The sequence below is a fragment of the Psittacula echo genome (assembly GCF_963264785.1).
Source record: "Psittacula echo genome assembly, chromosome: 6".
Lineage (NCBI taxonomy): Eukaryota > Metazoa > Chordata > Aves > Psittaciformes > Psittacidae > Psittacula > Psittacula echo.
The window spans coordinates 75,381,407-75,400,263 of record NC_137743.1 but is presented as its reverse complement, the minus strand read 5'-3'; the positions used below and the strand labels follow the sequence as shown (position 1 = coordinate 75,400,263).

General features: G+C 41.8%; 1 protein-coding gene across 1 annotated transcript; it reads left to right on the top strand.

Moving 5' to 3' along the window:
- Positions 1–402: 402 nt before the first annotated feature.
- CCDC150 (coiled-coil domain containing 150) lies at positions 403–16,818 on the top strand (the record flags this gene model as incomplete). Its single annotated transcript, XM_080622050.1, is given in 23 exon segments — positions 403–548; positions 928–1,145; positions 1,239–1,417; positions 1,971–2,039; positions 2,271–2,387; positions 3,739–3,868; positions 4,577–4,620; positions 5,465–5,557; positions 6,344–6,451; positions 6,977–7,098; positions 7,285–7,462; positions 7,773–7,841; positions 8,293–8,385; positions 9,534–9,617; positions 10,042–10,211; positions 12,494–12,587; positions 13,242–13,412; positions 14,138–14,320; positions 14,928–15,014; positions 16,015–16,192; positions 16,714–16,752; positions 16,755–16,790; positions 16,793–16,818. Coding segments are annotated over 23 exon segments (2,634 nt in total).
- Between the last annotated feature and the right edge of the window lie 2,039 nt (positions 16,819–18,857).

Sequence of the window (18,857 nt, the reverse complement as noted above, 5' to 3'; positions counted from 1 at the left end):
TGTGTGCGACAGCGGCGGGGCCGTCTGCGCGCTGCCGCCTGAGGCCGGGACCCCGGGGACTCCGCGCTCCGCCCCGACCTCTCCCCTCAGGGCCCGGCCCGAAGAACCGGGAAGCCTAGGGTGTGAGGGAGAAGCGGCGTGGCGGAACACTGGAGAGCCGAAGCAGAACGTCCTGTGACCACCTCAGGACCCCGCTCGTCAGCAGCGCCTCAGGCGCGCCCTCACTGCGGAAGAACCCCCACCGCCGTCCCGCCTGAGGGGAGACTATCGCTTCCCAGCGCGCTGCTGCGCATGCGCCGCCGGAGGCCTTGTCCCAGGTTCTGGACACAGGGATCGGGCGCGGTGCGGGTCCGTGCTGACGGTACCTCAGCCATGGCTGGTGCGGGTCCTCGCAGGGCGGCAATGGCCAGGCCAACTATCCTGCCCCTGAGAGTCAGGGTGACCGTGCCAGAGGCCTTCATGGTGCTCCACCTGAGGATGAAGGTGGTGGAGGAGCAAACCAGTGCCCTGGTGCGAGATCTAAAGGAGCTTGGCATCAGTGGGCAGAGGTAAGGAGAAAGCAGGGTAAGTTTTTCCCCTTCAGCAGCCTGGTCTAGTGGAAGGTGTCACTGCCCATTGAAGGGGGCTTGGAACTAGTTGAGCTTTAAGGTCCCTTCCAACCCAAACCATTCTGTGAGTTGCAATTTGGGATATTCATTTTCCTCTTCTCGATCCTCTTTGCACCCCTTTGCCATGCTTTGCTCTTCCCTCCATGAAGGAGCTGGTGCTGGCAGCATCAGCAAGAACAGGCTACAGCAACCTGGGGTCACTGGAAACCTTCGAGCTTTGTGAAATGTGGTTTCTAATCTAATCACACCTGAAACACATACATGCAATGTCAGGTAGGTTTACATACACAGAGTAGGTTCAGTCTTTTCTCCTTTTCAGCCTTGAGCATTTCCACTCAGAGACCTCAGAAACACCCTCTCGTCACCCAGCCATTAGCCCTGTGCAGGCCAGGGTAGCATTTGTGGGAGAAAATACACTGTGGAAGAACTGTGAGATGCTGGTGAATCGAATGTGTCGGTTAGAGAGTGTTGTACAGACACTGAAATCAAACATCTTCCTGCTGCAGGCAGAAAAGGAACTGAACTCCAAGCACACAGGTAGTAAAAACGGGAGGGTTTACTATTTCATTCTTCCTTATCCTTACAAATGCTTTTTCTGTCAGTGAAAGTTTTTTGCCTTTTCCTGTGCAGCCCAATTGGAGCAATGCCTGAATGCACTCCACGAGGAGCATTTGCAAGAAATGAAGACTGTACAGCAAGAAGCAATGAGGTTGCATCAGCAACTGAGTGATGTGAAAGAGGCTGAAGAAAAGGCAAAAGAAGAAGTTCAGAGACTGAGAACTGCTCTGGAAATTACAACTTCATCCAAGGTACAAGATTATGATCTTCCAGTAGTTTCAAGTATGAACAGACTTGGTTTTAAGTACAGTCATCTCTGACATAGTTAAACAGAATGTATATTCAGCTGGAAAAGGGAGTTTATGATATATTGTTGGCAGTAAGAGCAAAAGCATTTGATAATGAGACTGTGCTTCCAAAAAAATCACATAGGAAATAAAGAATAAAAATATTTGGGATATGTAATTCTGTCATCTTTGTGACTTCAGTTCATCCCAGCTTTTCTCAATAGCTTTTCTGTTTTTCCAGGAATTTCTCTGGTGTTTCAGTCTTACACTTCTGTTACTATCTCCCCTGAAGAGAACTTCAATGGAGTATGTCACTCAATCACATTAATTGTACTAAAGCATGTGTTGCTTCTTAGCGCTTGCACTCTTATATTCAGTGCTTCAGAACAGAGAACATGAGGCTGGAGATAGAAATCAAGTTCTAGGTGTTAGTATAGCAGTTGTATTCTATAATACCTACTGCTTTTGCAATAGTTATGGACAGGATAAAAATATCTGTTCCTTTCATCTTCTTTAGATGGATGTAGTAAGTGCAGCTGAGAAACTGAGGAACACAAAACAGAAGATTAACTGTAGACTTCAGGAGGTAGGTACAGGAGCAAGGAGCACTGTAGGAGGCTAAATTTGCCTAGTATTTAAAGATTTGAAGTTTCTTAAATAATATTCTGGGTGCAATTCTGAATGGGCAGAACCCAAAGGAACCTGCCAGCCATGTTCATAACTAAATACCCAGACACACCATCTTTCATATATGCTCTTGAAGTGTTTGTTCAATCTGTCTAATTAGACCTGGGTCAGAAAGTGTTTATTTTATTAGCTCACAGAACAGCTTTCCCAGGAGATCAGTCTGCGGCAGTCTCTGGAGGAATCCCATGCAACTGTGTTGTGTTATGTACAGGACATGGAAGCAATAGTAGAAGCAGAACGAAAGCAGGTTTGAGAAATTTTCAGTCTTCTTTTGTGTCTGTTTTCATTTTCTCATCTGGGAGGAAGAGCAAGAACTTAGATGTCGTTCTTAGAAACCAGTTAAAACACTTTTATAACTACAACATTTTGTACAAATGTTGATCAGAAGACATCACGTAGTCAAACTTCCTGCTCAAAGTAGGAGTATCACAAACACTGGACTGGAGCAGTGGTGGATTTGTTCAGCAGCACTCTTCAAAAACTCTGATTCTATGGCTGCTGTAGGCATTTTTGACAGTACTGCCATAATGTTCCAGTTAAGATTTTTTTTCTACCATCCAATCTGAATGCTCCAAGCCACTGCCCCTTCCTTTAGTCATTCAGTGCAATTGAAAAGATTTTGACTTCATAATCTTTGTAACTGCCACTTAGATTTGTGGGACACAGCTGGATCCTGCCTTAACCTCTCTTCCGCAGGCTGTACAAACCTCTTTATAATTGTGGTACCAATAAATAGAAAAATATTTTGTTGAGATCATAAACTTTTGAGGAGTAAGAATGCTTTTTCCATTAACTGCCATAATGACAAAGCTAGATCTTTGTTCTCAGCTGTATTTGTATTATCTAGCTATTTCAGAGTGTGAGGAGGGGCCATAGTTCATAGTAGAAATGAACTGGCTTACACATAATTCACTTAATATCTATGCATGCATATGCACACACCAGCCACATGCAGTCACTCTAACACTTCTGAATTCATAGCAACAGTTTAGTAAGGATAAAAGAAAGCAAATAGCAAAGTATCAAAACTTGAATAACTGAGGTTTGTTGTTTGGTTTTTTTTATTTTTTGATCATCATCAAGGTCTCTTTGTTCCTGAAACAAAGTTCTGTTAGAAATTACCAGTTGGTTTGGTTTTTTTTTTTTTTTCTCTATATGCATTCTATCATCTCTGTGTTCTTCTACAGCAGAAGTGGAAAAATGATGGAGACCTTATTGAACTGTATGAATTACATACATCATGTGAGAAACAAAGGCTTAGTTTCATTTATCTGTCACTTGCTGATGGGTATAGTTGACCATGTTGCACTCACCTTCATCCTCTATACCTTGATCTTTTCTGTAATCTTAATTATGCAACTGTTAGATTCTGCCTGTCATGTAAAGATGATTATAAGCACGTATACACTGTGTTACATACAGAAATATATAGAATTGCTTGCCATAAAAGTTTTCTGCATAAGGCTGGGATGAGCAGAGAGGAGAAGCTGACCAGGCTGTATCTTTTCCACTTAGATTAACTTTTTAGGCTCTGAAGTCTGGTAGGTTTGCCTGACTGAATTCTGCATCTTAAAGAATAACATGTAATATCATTGCAGGTACAGATACTACAGCAGGACTGCCAAGACTTGTGTAAAGATGTCCAGCTAGCCAGAGTGAGGCTGCAAGAGGAAGAGGAAAGAACTGCACAGCTGGAGCAACAGTGCACACAACTGAAAGCTGAGCTGGGTATGACAGTGGATTCTTGTCACATCCTTTTAGCCCTTCTCTGACTGCTTCCACAGTGAGAGGAAACAAGCACCAGACCTGTTAATTGAAGGAACTTTTGAGTGAGCCTTTGATGATACCTTGGATGTCACACATTTTGGCTAGATTTCCCTCCCTACCCTGCTCATGCTGAATTGTCTTTTGTTGTCTTCATATTTTCCCAGTATGTTATACAACACAGCAGAATATTATAGGCAGGTTGATTCAAATTCCAACAAAAATGCTTCTGGTTTTAGATCTGTGTGGTTTAGCAGGGATCGCATCTAACTACCTTTTTCTTTATCAATGCACAAAAATGTTGTATATGGGCTACAGGTTACAGTTGGCACAAGTCAGTTGCTTACACACCTCACAACTTAATAAGAGTCATAGTGTTATTTGATTTGCTGAAGCAACCACAGAAGTGGTACATGTAGGAGACTGGCATGATGGCATGCTTCATTAAAAAATTAAATACATTACAATTACTCTATGGAATCCATTTTTCAAAGTAGTTTTGCTGAAATACTGAAGTTATCAAAGAAATTATTAAAGAACAGCATATTTGTAGCAGTCTTAACCAGTTTGTGGCATATTCAGTAACTCAGATAAACTTTAAATCAAAATGTCACCTTTTAAAGTTACCAAACAGATAACAAGGTCTGTCCTGACATTCTTTTCTATTTTTAGACTCCAGGAACTGTATCATTTCCCAGCTTGGTGAAGAAACAAAAGTAAGTTGTAAACAAGTATTGGTGAGGAAAATAGCTAAATAAAGATCAGAACAGCTTATGTGAGGCCTTTCAAAAGTACCATATTCAGAGGCAGAATTTTTATGTAGACGAATGCCAAGTGCAACCAAGGCTACTAACCACTGAATGTCTTATTTTATTATTTTACCAGTTTGGGGGTGACCTACTTATTTTTTGAAAGATTTAACTTTCATATTCTACTGAAATATCAGAACACTGATATGAATGCCTGCCTTGGAAAGCTAGAACTGGCCACAAAACACTGTGGTGGTAGCACAAGTATTGCATATAACGGAGACAAATGGGTTGGTGATTAATACTACAGAAAAAAATCAGAAGCTTGGTTAACTGGGTACTGAATGGGCAAGGAGGTATGCTTACTGCCTATTTAGGGAGCGTGGCTGCTGTCTGAAGTCTTCTCTGAAAGAGAAAGTTCAGTAAGATGAGGTAAAAGTTCAGTGGAGCCATGGAGTCTCACAGTGCGGGCAAAGGATTCCTTAATTCGTTAATTGTACCACTTCTGTCCTTTAACTCAGAAGCATTGCGATTAATTATACTGGAAACTAATAAGTTTGAGCTCAGAAGGATATAAAGTCACCCTCAACTTTCAAAGCTAAGTTAGAGCAGGTAGCACTTTGGTGGTTGTTTCATATTTTGGAAAGAGGCTTGTCTTAGATGAGCCATGCCCAGTGCTTGCAAGAACATAGCGATGTGACAATAGCTTAAGGAAACAGGCAAATACAAAACAAAATTTCATATTTGTGAAGTATCTGGCTAAATGACATTTAATTTTTTTTTCTTAGTGTTTTGTTTTATTGCCCCTTAGAATGCACAGCTGTCTTTAAGCAAAGAACGCAAGGAGAACCTGCAACTTCAGTCTAAAATGACCGCCTTGCGAGAGACAGCAGAGAAAGTACAGGTAATGAGAATAGCTACTCTTGTTTTTTAGATGGAAATAAAGTAGAACAAGTGATTACAGTGAGAAATGATTATATATTAATGGGAAGCCTCAAATGCAGGTGAGGAGACAAAATTTAATGCCCTCAGGTAATGCGGGCTAATTCAATCACTAGGGTAGGTAACTGTTCCAGATTTCCTAGCCTTAAGGCTGGAAAGTTTTTTCTTCACAATACTTATTTTGAATCAGGGTTTTTGAACGTGTCTGCTTCAGGGGCCAGGACATGTAGGACTACTGCTGCTCCCTCTTCTATCTACCCTCAAAGTAGTACATTTATATTCCTTTGCACCTTTAGATTCATAAGGAGTATGTTTCTATTAATGAATCAAATATGGAGTACCTGGTTGACTAAACTTTCCTCTGCCTCTTGGGGCAAATGTTCCATTTTATCTGAATCTGTAGAAAACCAACTGTGAAATTAGTAGGGGTCTGTGTTCAATTTTTGTCTTTTTTGCCTTAGAAACATTACTTTTTTCTGGACTTCAAAACTCAGAAGTGATTATACTTGATGGGTAGTTTAAAACTATGTTCTCTTTCTTCCATATTACTCTAAATTTTTGACACCTTGGAATAAGTCTGCCATAAATAGGGACCACCTGAACAAATTTTTTGGAGACTTTCTACCTAAAATAGCTTTTTCCACATCTGCAAGAGATTTTGTAAAAGTTTCTGACAGGCTACTATGCAGAAAAAAAGACCTAACCCCCTGAAAACATGTCTGTCATCCTCCTCCTTCTATCTAACCAGATCCTTAATGACCGCTTAAGCCAGCAATGCTCAGAGCTCAGCACCACACTCCAAAGTGTTGCCATGGAGAATGCTAAACTCATTTCAGACCATCAGACTGTGCTTAAGGTATGAGCCTACTATTAAAGTCCAAGAAAGTTTGTAGCTCAATGTTAGATAACAGACTAATTTCTAATACTGATAATACTGTGGGAATAGAGTAAAATATTTGACATATAGTAATGGAAGTTCTATAAAGTGGTAGTGTCCTTCTTTGCAAAGATTTACTTTCAGTACAGAAAAAAGAGGACATATGTTTTGGGGAGAGAGTGTAAATGTGGTAATACTAATTACAGAAATATCCTGTAACAACCCCTAAGAAAGAGGAACATACGAATTAATAGGTATTGTAAGTACTGTAAAAGCAGAAGCTAAGTGGAAGTAATAAGGATCTGAGATTAAGTATATATATATAAAAGCTAGGTAAGGTGAACTCAGATTTGACACCCTATTCAAGAGACAGCACACCACAATATGCAGAACTACAGGGACGTTGCAAGAGCTCAATGACAAATTAACAGCTTTGTAAATTAGTTACTCGTCCTTCATCATTCTGATGTTTGTGTTATTGCCTGGGTCATTTTTCCCCTTTAGGCAGAACAAGACAAGACCCATAAGCTGCAAGAGCAAGACTCACTTCTGAATGCTGTCCATGCCAACATTCTTGGAGAGCTGCAGAGTGTGCAGCATGAGAGGTCTCAGCTTCAAAGACAGCTGTGAGTTTTCTTGTCTGCAGCCTCTTTCCCCCCTTCCTCCATTGTATTCTCATCACCTTGATTTCTGCTTCTCTAGCACTCATTACTTAGTAACACAGAAGGGCCGGTTTGGTATTTAATATGGAGACCATCTTCTGTCCTTCTATTGTGCTAGAACTCCAGCTTGGCTTTTTTTTCTTTCTTTAGGGAGGCCTTGCATACAGAGCATGGCAAATACAGGCTGAAGGCAAGCCTTGCTAAGAAGGCAGCAGCCACACAGAGACAGCTTCTGGAACGTACTGTTGCTAGACTGCAAGATGAACTTGAGACAGCTTTGCAAGAGAAAAGATCTCTGCTGGCAGAAAAGGAAGACCTTCAGCAGGAGGTACAGAAAACTTACTGTTTTAAAACTATATTGTTGAAGGCTGCTTTCAGACCCACACCATTAGGGTTCTTACTGACACACCAGTTTTGCTTTCAAGATTACTATTTTTGTCTGTTGCAGTTACAAGTGTGACACACTCTCCCCTTTCCAACTATGCTTATATTTTGACTTGTAATGTCTCCTCTCAGAAGCATGCAAAGGGAGAGAAGATATGGCAGCTCTGAACTTCAGATCAACTGTTCTGAATGTGTAATATTTCTATGAATCTGGATGTTTTCAGATGACAATAGTTTCACGTTTCTTTTGACAGATAAGGACAAGAGCAAATGAAACAGTACAGGAAAGGAATAAACTGGAAATACTAAAAACAGAGAATGAGGTATCTTGCAATATATATGGCTGTTCTTTAAATTTAGTGTTGTCTTTCTCTTAAGTTTTGCTTTCATGTTGCCTACTCTCTCAACTCAATTATTTCTAAATACTGTGATATTTACCATAGCCATATTGTTCATTTTGCTGTTTGATATTTTTCTTGCCTATGTGGTTGTGTCCTTTGGAGCAGCAACCCTACTGCTACCTGCATAAGGCCCTATTTGTAGTAGTAAGCTTGTTATGCTACATACGCATAGCCTGGAAAACGAAAGGCAAAGTTTGTGGTATGAATGAGATATTCCTTAGTGTTGTGACTGAAGATTCTTTCCCTGTTGTAGAATTGCTTTCTAAAATGGGAAAGACTATATCTAATCCATGCATAGTGCTAAGGGTTTGTGATATTGTGACTGTGGAAATCTCGAAAGAGTACGACTAGTGTTGGGTTTTCTTGTTTGTAGCTAGAAATCATTTCAATGAAATTCACTTTGCAAACACTAGAGCAAGAGAACAAGAGGCTATTGAACCGCTTGGATGCGCTGGTACGTGAGCAGGTAAGCCACTAATGAAGTGGGTAACTGATGACCTGACTGAGAAGTAACTGTAGAAGGAATCAAGGTGCTCTTTGAAGTATCTGTATTTTTTGGAGAGTGGCTGATGAAATTAAGGAATCAAAAAGGGGAAAAAGTGAAGGCAAAAGGGTATCTCAAATATTACTCCATCTTTGTAGATGTCTGTGTGGGATGAGCTAAGAGGACTCTATAGAGCTTCTGGTATTGGTATGTCATTAAAATCCTATGACTCCATTCCATTTTCTAGTACAGGCATACAACTTGTGTATCTGTACATATATATTCAACTTATGTACGTTGGGAAGTTATTAACAACAATTTTATGCCCTTTATGGACAAATCTGCACTTGGGGTATCATTCCTGTTTTTAACTTGTTCCCATTCCATTATTTCTCACTACTCTCAGTCACCAAGGTCAGGATACTTCACTGGTTCCAGAAAGGTTGAGTAAAAGCTTAAAGATACTGTGCTATCAGTGCTTTTACAAATGAGCAGTTGTGTTTGTTGGAGAGCCTAAGAAGCACTTAGCTACTGATAAGGTCCTTACATCACAATGCTAAGGAAAAAATAACTGAGACAGCTTTTGAATGTTTGTTATTTGAGAAAGTCACATTTCTGCAGTAGTTAGTGGATAACATATGTATATCTTCTGTTTAACACAGAACTCCTTTGGCAGTCAGCAGTTACAGAATGTGAATCAATAGAGCATTCAGAACCTTTAAAAGTAGCCTGATTATTATTTTATTCTTTACTAAGTTAATTCTGTTCATGCCTTCTCATTCTTCTAGTTATTATTGCTTCTCTGTTTCCTATTGTCAAAGGCTTCTTTCATCTCTCTACTTTTTTTCTTCTCTGTCCCAGGACAGTGGCCTTCTTGTGGCCATCTGAAAGGCTGTATCAATTTGAGCAGCTCTTCCTAAAGGTTAAGCTGTCTTGCAGAAATTTATGCCCTTTGTATTACTTATTTTTTTAATATCTGTTTTAGTGTTTCACTTAATGGAGTATTTATACCTGAAGCAGCAGAGGAAAGTTAAAATACTTAGAGAGAAACCAGATACTGAGTACTTTTTTTGTTGCTTTTTGCCTTGTTTTTCATATGGAATGGTGATGTCTGCTGGTTTTTTCCTCAGTATGCCCAGCAGCAGGTGCAACAAGTGCTGGCAGAGCTGACTGACAGCAAGAATAAACTGACCTGTGACAAAGGAAAACTTCAGGTACCTCTCAGCATCCTATTTGTCAGCTCAAAAGGGAAACAATCTAATATAAGGTTGTTTAATCTTAGCTCTTTGGCACTTAATTTGCAGGGAAGTGCTTATTGATCTTCTCTACTTAATTTTGTGTACTGTCAAGCACATATATTGAGAATCCTGTATCAAAGTCATCTGCGATCCTGCTCATACTGCCTTATAGGGTGACAAAATGCTGTTAATGTAGCATCTCTAGGATTTGTGATTATTAACTTGCTTAATGTGTGAAAAAAGTAGAAAGGGTTAAGAACCGCTTCTTATTTCCATGTTCAGCAGCATTCCATACTCTTGGCACTGCTGCAAGCATGCAGGTTACTTAAAATACTTTCATAAAACTCTAATAGATGACTGATTTTCCTGCTCCTTTTCCTAACAATTTATTGCACTGCAGGTGGCAAGCCTGCAGCACCAGCTGGATGCAGCAAAGGATGATAGTAATAAGACGGCAGCCATGTTGGAACATGCGTTAGCATCTCGTAACAAGATGAAAGCAGCACTGGATGCGGTACAAACTGAGCTGGCACGTAAGGACACTGAAATCAGCCGCCTCAGAAGAGATAAGTAAGTGAAACTGATACTGTTTCTGTGGTCTATCAGCAGTGTGGGGAAGACTTTGAGTTGAAGTGTGGCATCTTCGCCATGGCTCTGGCTAATAAGCTATACAGCAAATTTGTTTGAGAAGTTTCCTACAAGCTTTCCTGCAACACTGAAACATACTTGGAACCCGTGAACCAAGTACACGAAGTGCTTGTAGCCAACTCCACAAGCTTGGCAGGCCTTGTGCATCCTGTGGAAAGTAAGTAAAAACCTATGTAACTTCAGTGACAAGCAGAACTTAATACAGTTAAGGTAGAGAACCAAACTGTGAGATGGTCACCTCTTCAGGGATGTGCACAAATTGACTTAATTCATGATTAATTCATAGGGACCATGAATGAGTGAAGGAAGTGAGGAAGGCTAAGGCCCAGTTAGAATTGAACTTGGCTAGGGATGTTAAGGATAATAGGAAGGGATTCTATAGGTATGTAGCGAGTAAAAGACAGACTAGGGACAACGTAGGCCCCCTCCGGAAGGCATCAGGAGAACTGGCTACCCAGGATTTGGAGAAGGCTGAGGTTCTTAATGACTTCTTTGCCTCAGTCTTCACTGGCAAAGGCTCTGACCACACCACCCAAGTCTTGGAAGGCGAACGCAGGGACTGTGAGACTGAGGACCCTAGGCCCACTGTAGGAGAGGATCTGGTTCGAGACCATCTTAAAAACCTAAATGTATCCAAGTCCATGGGACCTGACGGAATCCATCCGCGGGTCCTGAAGGAGCTGGCGAATGAAGTTGCTAAGCCACTGGCCATCATATTTGAAAAATCATGGCAGTCAGGTGAAGTTCCCGACGACTGGAAAAAGGGAAATATAACCCCCATTTTCAAGAAGGGGAAAATGGATGACCCAGGTAACTACAGACCAGTCAGTCTCACCTCTGTGCCTGGCAAACTCTTGGAGCAGATTCTCCCGGAAGACATGCTAAGGCACATGAAAAACAAGGAGGTGGTTGGTGACAGCCAGTATGGCTTTACTAAGGGGAAATCCTGCCTGACCAATTTGGTGGCCTTCTATGATGAAGCTACGAAATTGATGGACAGGGGCAGAGCAGTTGACGTCATCTACCTGGACTTGTGCAAAGCGTTCGACGCTGTCCCACACAACATCCTTGTCTCTAAATTGGAGAGACATCAATTTGATGGGTGGACCACTTGGTGGATAAAGAACTGGCTGGATGGCCGCACGCAAAGAGTTGTGGTCAATGGCTCGATGTCCGGCTGGAGACCGGTAACGAGTGGTGTCCCTCAGGGATAGGTGTTGGGACCAGTCTTGTTCAACATCTTTGTCGGTGACATGGACAGTGGGATTGAGTGCGCCCTCAGCAAGTTTGCCGATGACACCAAGCTGTGTGGTTCGGTTGATACGCTGGAGGGAAGGGATGCCATCCAGAGGGACCTCGACATGCTTGTGAGGTGGGCTGATGCCAACCTTATGAAGTTTAACCATGCCAAGTGCAAGGTCCTACACCTGGGTCGGAGCAATCCCAGGCACAGCTACAGGTTGAGCAGAGAAGAGATTCAGAGCAGCCCTGCAGAGAAGGACTTGGGGGTGTTGGTCGATGAAAAAATGAACATGAGCCGGCTGCAGTGTGCGCTCGCAGCCCAGAAAGCAACCGTATCCTGGGCTGCATCAAAAGGAGCATGACCAGCAGGTCAAAGGAGGTGATCCTGCCCCTCTACTCTGCTCTCGTGAGACCTCACTTGGAGCATTGTGTGCAGTTCTGGTGTCCTCAACATAAAAAGGACATGGAACTGTTGGAACAAGTCCAGAGGAGGCCACGAGGATGATCAGGGGACTGGAGCACCTCCTGTATGGAGACAGGCTGAGAAAGTTGGGGCTGTTCAGCCTGGAGAAGAGAAGGCTGCGTGGAGACCTCATAGCAGCCTTCCAGTATCTGAAGGGGGCCTACAAGGATGCTGGGGAGGGACTCTTCATTAGGGACTGTAGTGACAGGACAAGGGGTAATGGGTTCAAACTGAAACAGGGGAAGTTTAGATTGGATATAAGGAAGAAATTCTTTACTGAGAGGGTGGTGAGGCACTGGAATGGGTTGCCCAGGGAGGTTGTGAATGCTCCATCCTCGGCGGTATTCAAGGCCAGGTTGGATGAGGCCTTGGGTGGCATGGTGTAGTGTGGGGTGTCCCTGCCCATGGCAGGGGGGTTGGAACTAGATGATCTTAAGGTCCTTTCCAACCCTAACTATTCTATGATTCTATGATTTTACAATCCTATTTCCATTTTCAGGAGCCAGACTCAACCGAAAATACAGATGTTGGAAAGAGAACTGAAACATTGCCAAGCCAAACTGGTTGCCATGGGAAAGCAGCACCACAGCCAGGTAAAGACCACATCTTTCCGTAGTTAACAGCCACTGCTGCATTTTTCATGTTCAGCCAAGTACCTTTTTCTGAATACAGTGTGGTGTAACACAGTCACGTGAACCAAGGTAAAAATACTGTGTCCACTTTGGGCTGTTGAACAGGCAAATCATTATCCCAGTGCTGAAGGAGGCAAGCATCTCCTCTAAAGAAAGATTCCTTGGCACCTTTTGTAGGTTTTACAGTCTGCAGGTGGATACATAATATGAACAGATATTTTGGAAGTTTATAAAGCACTTATTTTATATTATTTTTCTTATTAGAATGGAGGGGGAAAGAGTCCAAGGAATTGCTTTCATCTTTCCTCATAATACTTGGTGTCACAAAGATTACGTCTCCACCTAAACACAGTCGCTACTGGCAAAGAACGCTTTTTTCCAAGAAAGTCACACCTATATTACAAGTTATTCTGATCCTTCTGACTAAGTCAGTCAGTGGATTGGCATTGTGAGGATTCCCATGTAGATCCCTGTCCTTAGGATGTGTGTAATCAAACAGTTGGTGCATACACTGTTACTTTCCCTAAGTTGATACTGACTGGGAAAGGGAAAAAATAGTCCTTTCTAAGCTTTTCATTTGGGTAGGTATAAATCTGATTTGTTGTTACTGCACAGGTGGAACCACTCTGTAAGGCACTAGAAAAAGCTAGAACAGACAAAAAGAAACTTGTTCTTCGTTTGGAAGAATTTTTGCAGGTCAGTAACACCCTGCAGAGCAAGCTGATCCAAACTCAATGTAAACTGAAAAGTAAAGAAACTGAGAATCAGCAGCTGCTGCTCTGCAGGTAAGAGCAAATCCATAATAAACACTTGAGGAGAAACAATACACTAACATCAGAGCTTTACGGCTTTACTCAACCATCAGTATCAGCTTCCAGGAAAGCCACGTCACGGATCTTCTGAGGTGAGAAGGCATAGAGATTAAAAGATTTCAGTGACAATTTTCCAGCAGAACAAGAGCAGCTCATTACAAGTATCTGTCTCCTTTTCCATCCATCATGAAGTTGTCCATCACTTTTATACGAAACCCAGGATTTTATCATGTGGTGGACAGGCATTTTGGCAGCCATCCGTAGTGATATCTGTGCTCTCTTCACTGTTTGAAGTACCACTCTATGTCCCCTAGAACTATGTACCTCACCGTACATAAGATCTCAACATTGGTTATCAGTCATGCCAGTAACTTCAGGAGGATAATCTGGGGTTGTATAACAATCTCCAGGGATAAAATACTGGTTTGGAAGTCTGCTTTGTTTCTTGGGGGCTGGATCACAAGCATAACCATCACCTGTGCCAAGGCTGGATCAAAGCTCAGCATAACCTTAATATTACTCAAATCCCAGCATTCACTTTTCCTTTTGTTAGAAGGGTATTAAAGAAAAGTCAAAACACCAGGTGCTGTAGCATGCTTCAGATACAGCAAAACAATTGGGTGTGCTGCTTATTAATTGTTATATAGAATAAACTAATTCTTCTGTTAATGTGAACTCACTTTTTCCTCTTTTCCCTAGATAAAGAAATCCCGTGAAGAAGAATCCTCCAAACTGGCTGAAGTTTCCTCTGCCAACAGGGAGCTGCAGCTAAAGGTAACAGAGCTGAAAAAGTCTTTTTCCAGTTATAGGAAAAAGCTAAGAAATCAAAGAGCTCAAGTCAGACAATGCCTGGCCTGTAAAGCTAATGCAGAAAGGATAAAGGTATGCACACGTTTTTCAATAAAGGCAAATGTCCTAGTTGAGAACTCCTTTCTCCTACTGAGTAGGACTGCTGTTAATCCTTTGCAGTGGAGTTAGACTTGAAAATAAAACTAACTTTGGACTCCATGAACAGAAGATGAATAGATCAATAGCACAGTAATTGTGTGGCTTCTCCTGTCATGCCTCCAGACCTGTATCAAATATGATGCCATAGAGTCCCATCACCCACTAGGTTTTTATAGTAGCATTTGTCCTCTTTATTATATTGTCAGGTAAAGTGATAACAGCATGAAAAAGTGGTGAGACACCCATGGAAGCATTTTTGTGCAAAATCCATGGGCTTGTAGAAAAGGTGGCAGAAAGAGTTTATGAACTCGGTCAAAAAATATTCTTACAAGTCTTACTGTGTCTGCTCCAGAAAGCCCAAGTTACAATTTAACATACATTCACTGTGTATCTGACTTAAGAGGCAGACAGTTTTAGGGGTTTTTATATGATCGAACTCTAAGATATTTACAGTGGGAGAGTCCTTCCCTTACATTGCCATTTTTTATTTTTGCCATGAAAAAATTGCATATAAATTAATGTTACTCCTTTTCCTACTCAGGAACTGGAAAAAACAGTCAAACATCTGAAGGAATATAAAGAGGAGGCAGAAAAGAAACTGAAGGAAGCTAGCATAGACTCAGAACAGGTGAGAGTAGTTAGCTTTAGAATAATAATTCGCTGGGAGGAACAAGATGTTTTTTCAGCATATGCACCTTTCAATCTCAGATACAGGTCTCTGGTGAAGAGTGAAGTGCATCCTTGGCCTTTCCAAGTCACATTTATCTTATTATACTTTATTATACTTTAAAAAAAACAACTAACTAAAAAAACCCCAAAACAACAAAAAAAACCCTTTAGTATTGTTTTGATCTTTTCTATGCATCACTTTGATTTCATGGGGCTTATAAGAAGAGCTTTTATCCCATACAGACTATTGGTTTTATCAAGCTTAGGAAATCTGTATTAACCAACCAAACAGAAGTGTTGGGGCCATGTAAATTGCCCCACTCAGCTGCTCTTGTGTCACTCTACATGTGACATCATGCAAAACCACATTTCACACACCCACCCCAAGAAGTCATTTGTCCTTGCATCACCTTATCCCTGCACTACTGTACGTAACATCCAAATTATTATAATTTGCATGGGTTACTATGGTAGTCTGGGGTGAAAATCTAGTGAGTTAGATATTTTACAGGGTATTAACCAGCATAAAGTAAAATAAAAGGAATAAGGGTGCCCCAGCCTGATGTCTTACATGCTGTTTATCAACCCAAGTACTGTTCTGTGATAGAAAGAGACCTTAATAGCAAGAGAATACTTCTACACCACTCTTCAGGCAAAGTCAGTCTTCCCTTGCCTTTCTCAGGAGTCTGTGGTACTTAATATCCATTTTTCCCCCCATTCTTCCAAAAGCCTTTCTGGTTTATACTATCTTGGAGACCACAGTGGACATCATTGCCCCCCCTAATGGAAGAGGGCATCATGGAGCACTCCTACCCCTATGAACAGGAGAAAGATTGGATAAGAAAAATTGTGAAAGAAAGTGTATGCTGATCTGCCTGTTCTTGCACAGAGCTCAAGAACTGGAGCGTAGCATGCACTGACTGTTCTCTCTGCAGTTCTAATTACACTGTCTTGCTTAGATCGCAACTAGCCTAAAAGCAGCTCACCGTTGGTTTAAATATAAGTTTGACTACCTGCAGCTAGAAGCTGTGAAAAAACACCAGCCAAAGACCTGTGAAGACAGCAGCCCCAGAAAGGAGGTAAAGGAAGTAAGCACATTTGGTTCAAAGGGAGAAGCAAAGAAAATAGGCAGGGGAAGTATTTGGTAGTTCCTTATCAGTCAGTAATAGTTTTCTATATTTCCTTTTGTAGTTTCCTATACAGGGGTGGAAAACAGACCCCTCTTCTAGTTTAGTTTGCTTCCTCCTCTTTTCCTAAATGACATACTGAAGCAGCAAAGAATATTACAGGAACAAGATTGCTTCAAGGGACTGTTTCTGTACTTAGAAAAGGTTCTATTGCACATTTTGTTGGTGCACATGAACCAAATACTTGTCTGAAAGCTAACAGCTAGTAGACTTCTTTCTTTACGTTCACCTGTTTCAGTGGTTCTCCTTCCCCTGATCCATGTGTTTTACAGATACCTTTTCAAAAGCTATGCTTACCTTGTTTGTGTAGATTCCTCAGCCTTCTCCATAATTGATAGTTCTTATAGAGGCGTGTAATTAGCCTTTTAGAGATGTATGTATGAAACTGCTGAAACTTTAGTCTCTTCTTTAGTAAGGACAGAGATTCCCCAAACAGGCACCAGCTTCATAAAACACGGCATCTTTTTCCAGGAGAAAAAGCAAGAAGAGCATCCCACTTACACCTCCCCGGACACAGCGAGACCCAACACCTCCAGCTCACCACCAGGAAGGCCACGTGAGTTGGGCAGGAAATGAGCAAACTTGTCTGGGTGATTCCCAGTCCAAGGAGAGCATCACCTCCCAGGAGGAGACTCCCAGCTAGCCTGCAGGTGCTGGAGAAATTGGGAACTTCAGTTGATCTCACATAATTAGATAGGTCTGTAGCACTGAGAAAGTATTGCAGATAAAAGGTGCGCACAGGGCACCATATATAGGGGACTTACCGTTGCTTGTTTAAGTAATAAACTGATTTGAATTAAGTCATACCTCTCACCTGGTCTTTCCCACTCAGATTCTTTGCACTGTGAGACTGATATAACTACCATTTATAGCAAAACAATTACTCTTTGAATGTTGATATGCTGCATCTTTCTTTTCATCACTTTTCTTTTACCAGCTGTAGACTGGCAGGTGCTATCAAAACAAATCTCAGACTGGTATGCAGAGGGTTCACATGAATGACCAAAGGCCGAGTCACGTGTGTGTGGCTGGATGCTGACGTGACTGGAACAGGGTGGAACTGGCAGGACTGGCTGCTTCTAATGGCAGATGATATCTGGGTCATGAGAGAACACAAGCCTTGGGCTATTTTAGGAGCATATAAGGAACGCATTAGGTGTGTGATGTTACACCACGCACCATCTTACCCTCATAAGAATTAGTGGAATTTGTCCAACCTATCCTACTGTAGAACAACACACTGGGGAAGGAGTAGTTGGAGCAGCTGATTCACATCAGAATACGTTGAAGATAATTATAACATAGACAGCTTTCATACGTGTTCAACGAAGGATCAGCTCACCTTCCTCACAGCTTACTCTTCCACATGGTTGAGTACAACCCAGCTTCAGTGCAAGTGTTCTTGTATGCTGATTTGCTTCAACAGAGCTGCTCACAGGCTCCTCTGTGATCAGTGGTGCTATTTATTTCTGTGAAGTCTATACATGTTATTTGCAATACTTTAGTGGGGTGAGAAGTCTTGCATACCTCTGGAGCCTAGGAGTAGCTTGGGGGACACACTGAAATTGGCTCATTCTGCTCCTCCAGAAATTTGGTCCTAAACTGTAACGTATGCAATAGGACTCTAATTCACCATGATGTGAATCTCTTCTTGAAGCAAATGGCTGTTCTAAGGAACGAGGGGTGTCTGAGCACACTATTGAAGCTAATGCACACCTGAGCTTCATTAAATTGTGCTGCTTAAAAGCAGTCCTATGCATGTTTACATACAGGCCTATTCATGTTTACACTGAATGATTAAGTAGGTTGCCTAACAACGGACAAATGAGTGTGCCCTTAGCCTTCCAGAAAGGACAAAGCACATGGCAGCTGTGTTTGTATGAACTGCATGTTGGCAGGGCAACAGCACCAACCACCTCTGTTTTCCTTCTGTGGGAGTTTTTACCAATATAAGGAGTAGCTAAATGGATGTTTTTTCACCCTTTCCTTGTTCCAGAATCCTCTGCTCGCTCTAGGGCCGTGCATCTGTAGTTACTTTGATTATTGACGTGTTATGGCCATTAAACCTGGGACTTACATTTGCATAGTGACAGTCTATTCCAGGTTCAACACCTCCTGTTGCTTCTTTTAAGTCTGTTTGGGATTTAGGGTGGAAAGCAGTAAGATAAGGTGTAGTTGTGAAGGATTACTGTATCCCAGTACCTTTAAACTTTAGCACGACCTTAAGTTTTGGCTACGTCTGCATTACCAAGTGATGCAGCTCTGTGGATCACATGCAGAATGAAAGAGCTGGTCCAGATGTCCAGGATGTGTTCTGGACTGAGTTTTCCTTCAGATTTGCTCTGGTGAGATCCTGCTGACTGAATGCTCACCAGCAACTGGAGCACTTCTGGAAGCCATCCTCTAAATTGCTTTCACTTGAAAGGAATCTAGTTTGCTCAGAGCCTGCTCTGTGCTGTGAACCATACCATGATGAGTGGCAGCTCACCCACTGGAAACATCAGAAGCACACAATTGACAAGAACTTGTTATTTTCTTTAAACACAGTAATTCCAACAAAGCTGTAGTATAATCTAACACTTCTGCCACCTGCAGGATCAGTAATTGAGCTCTAC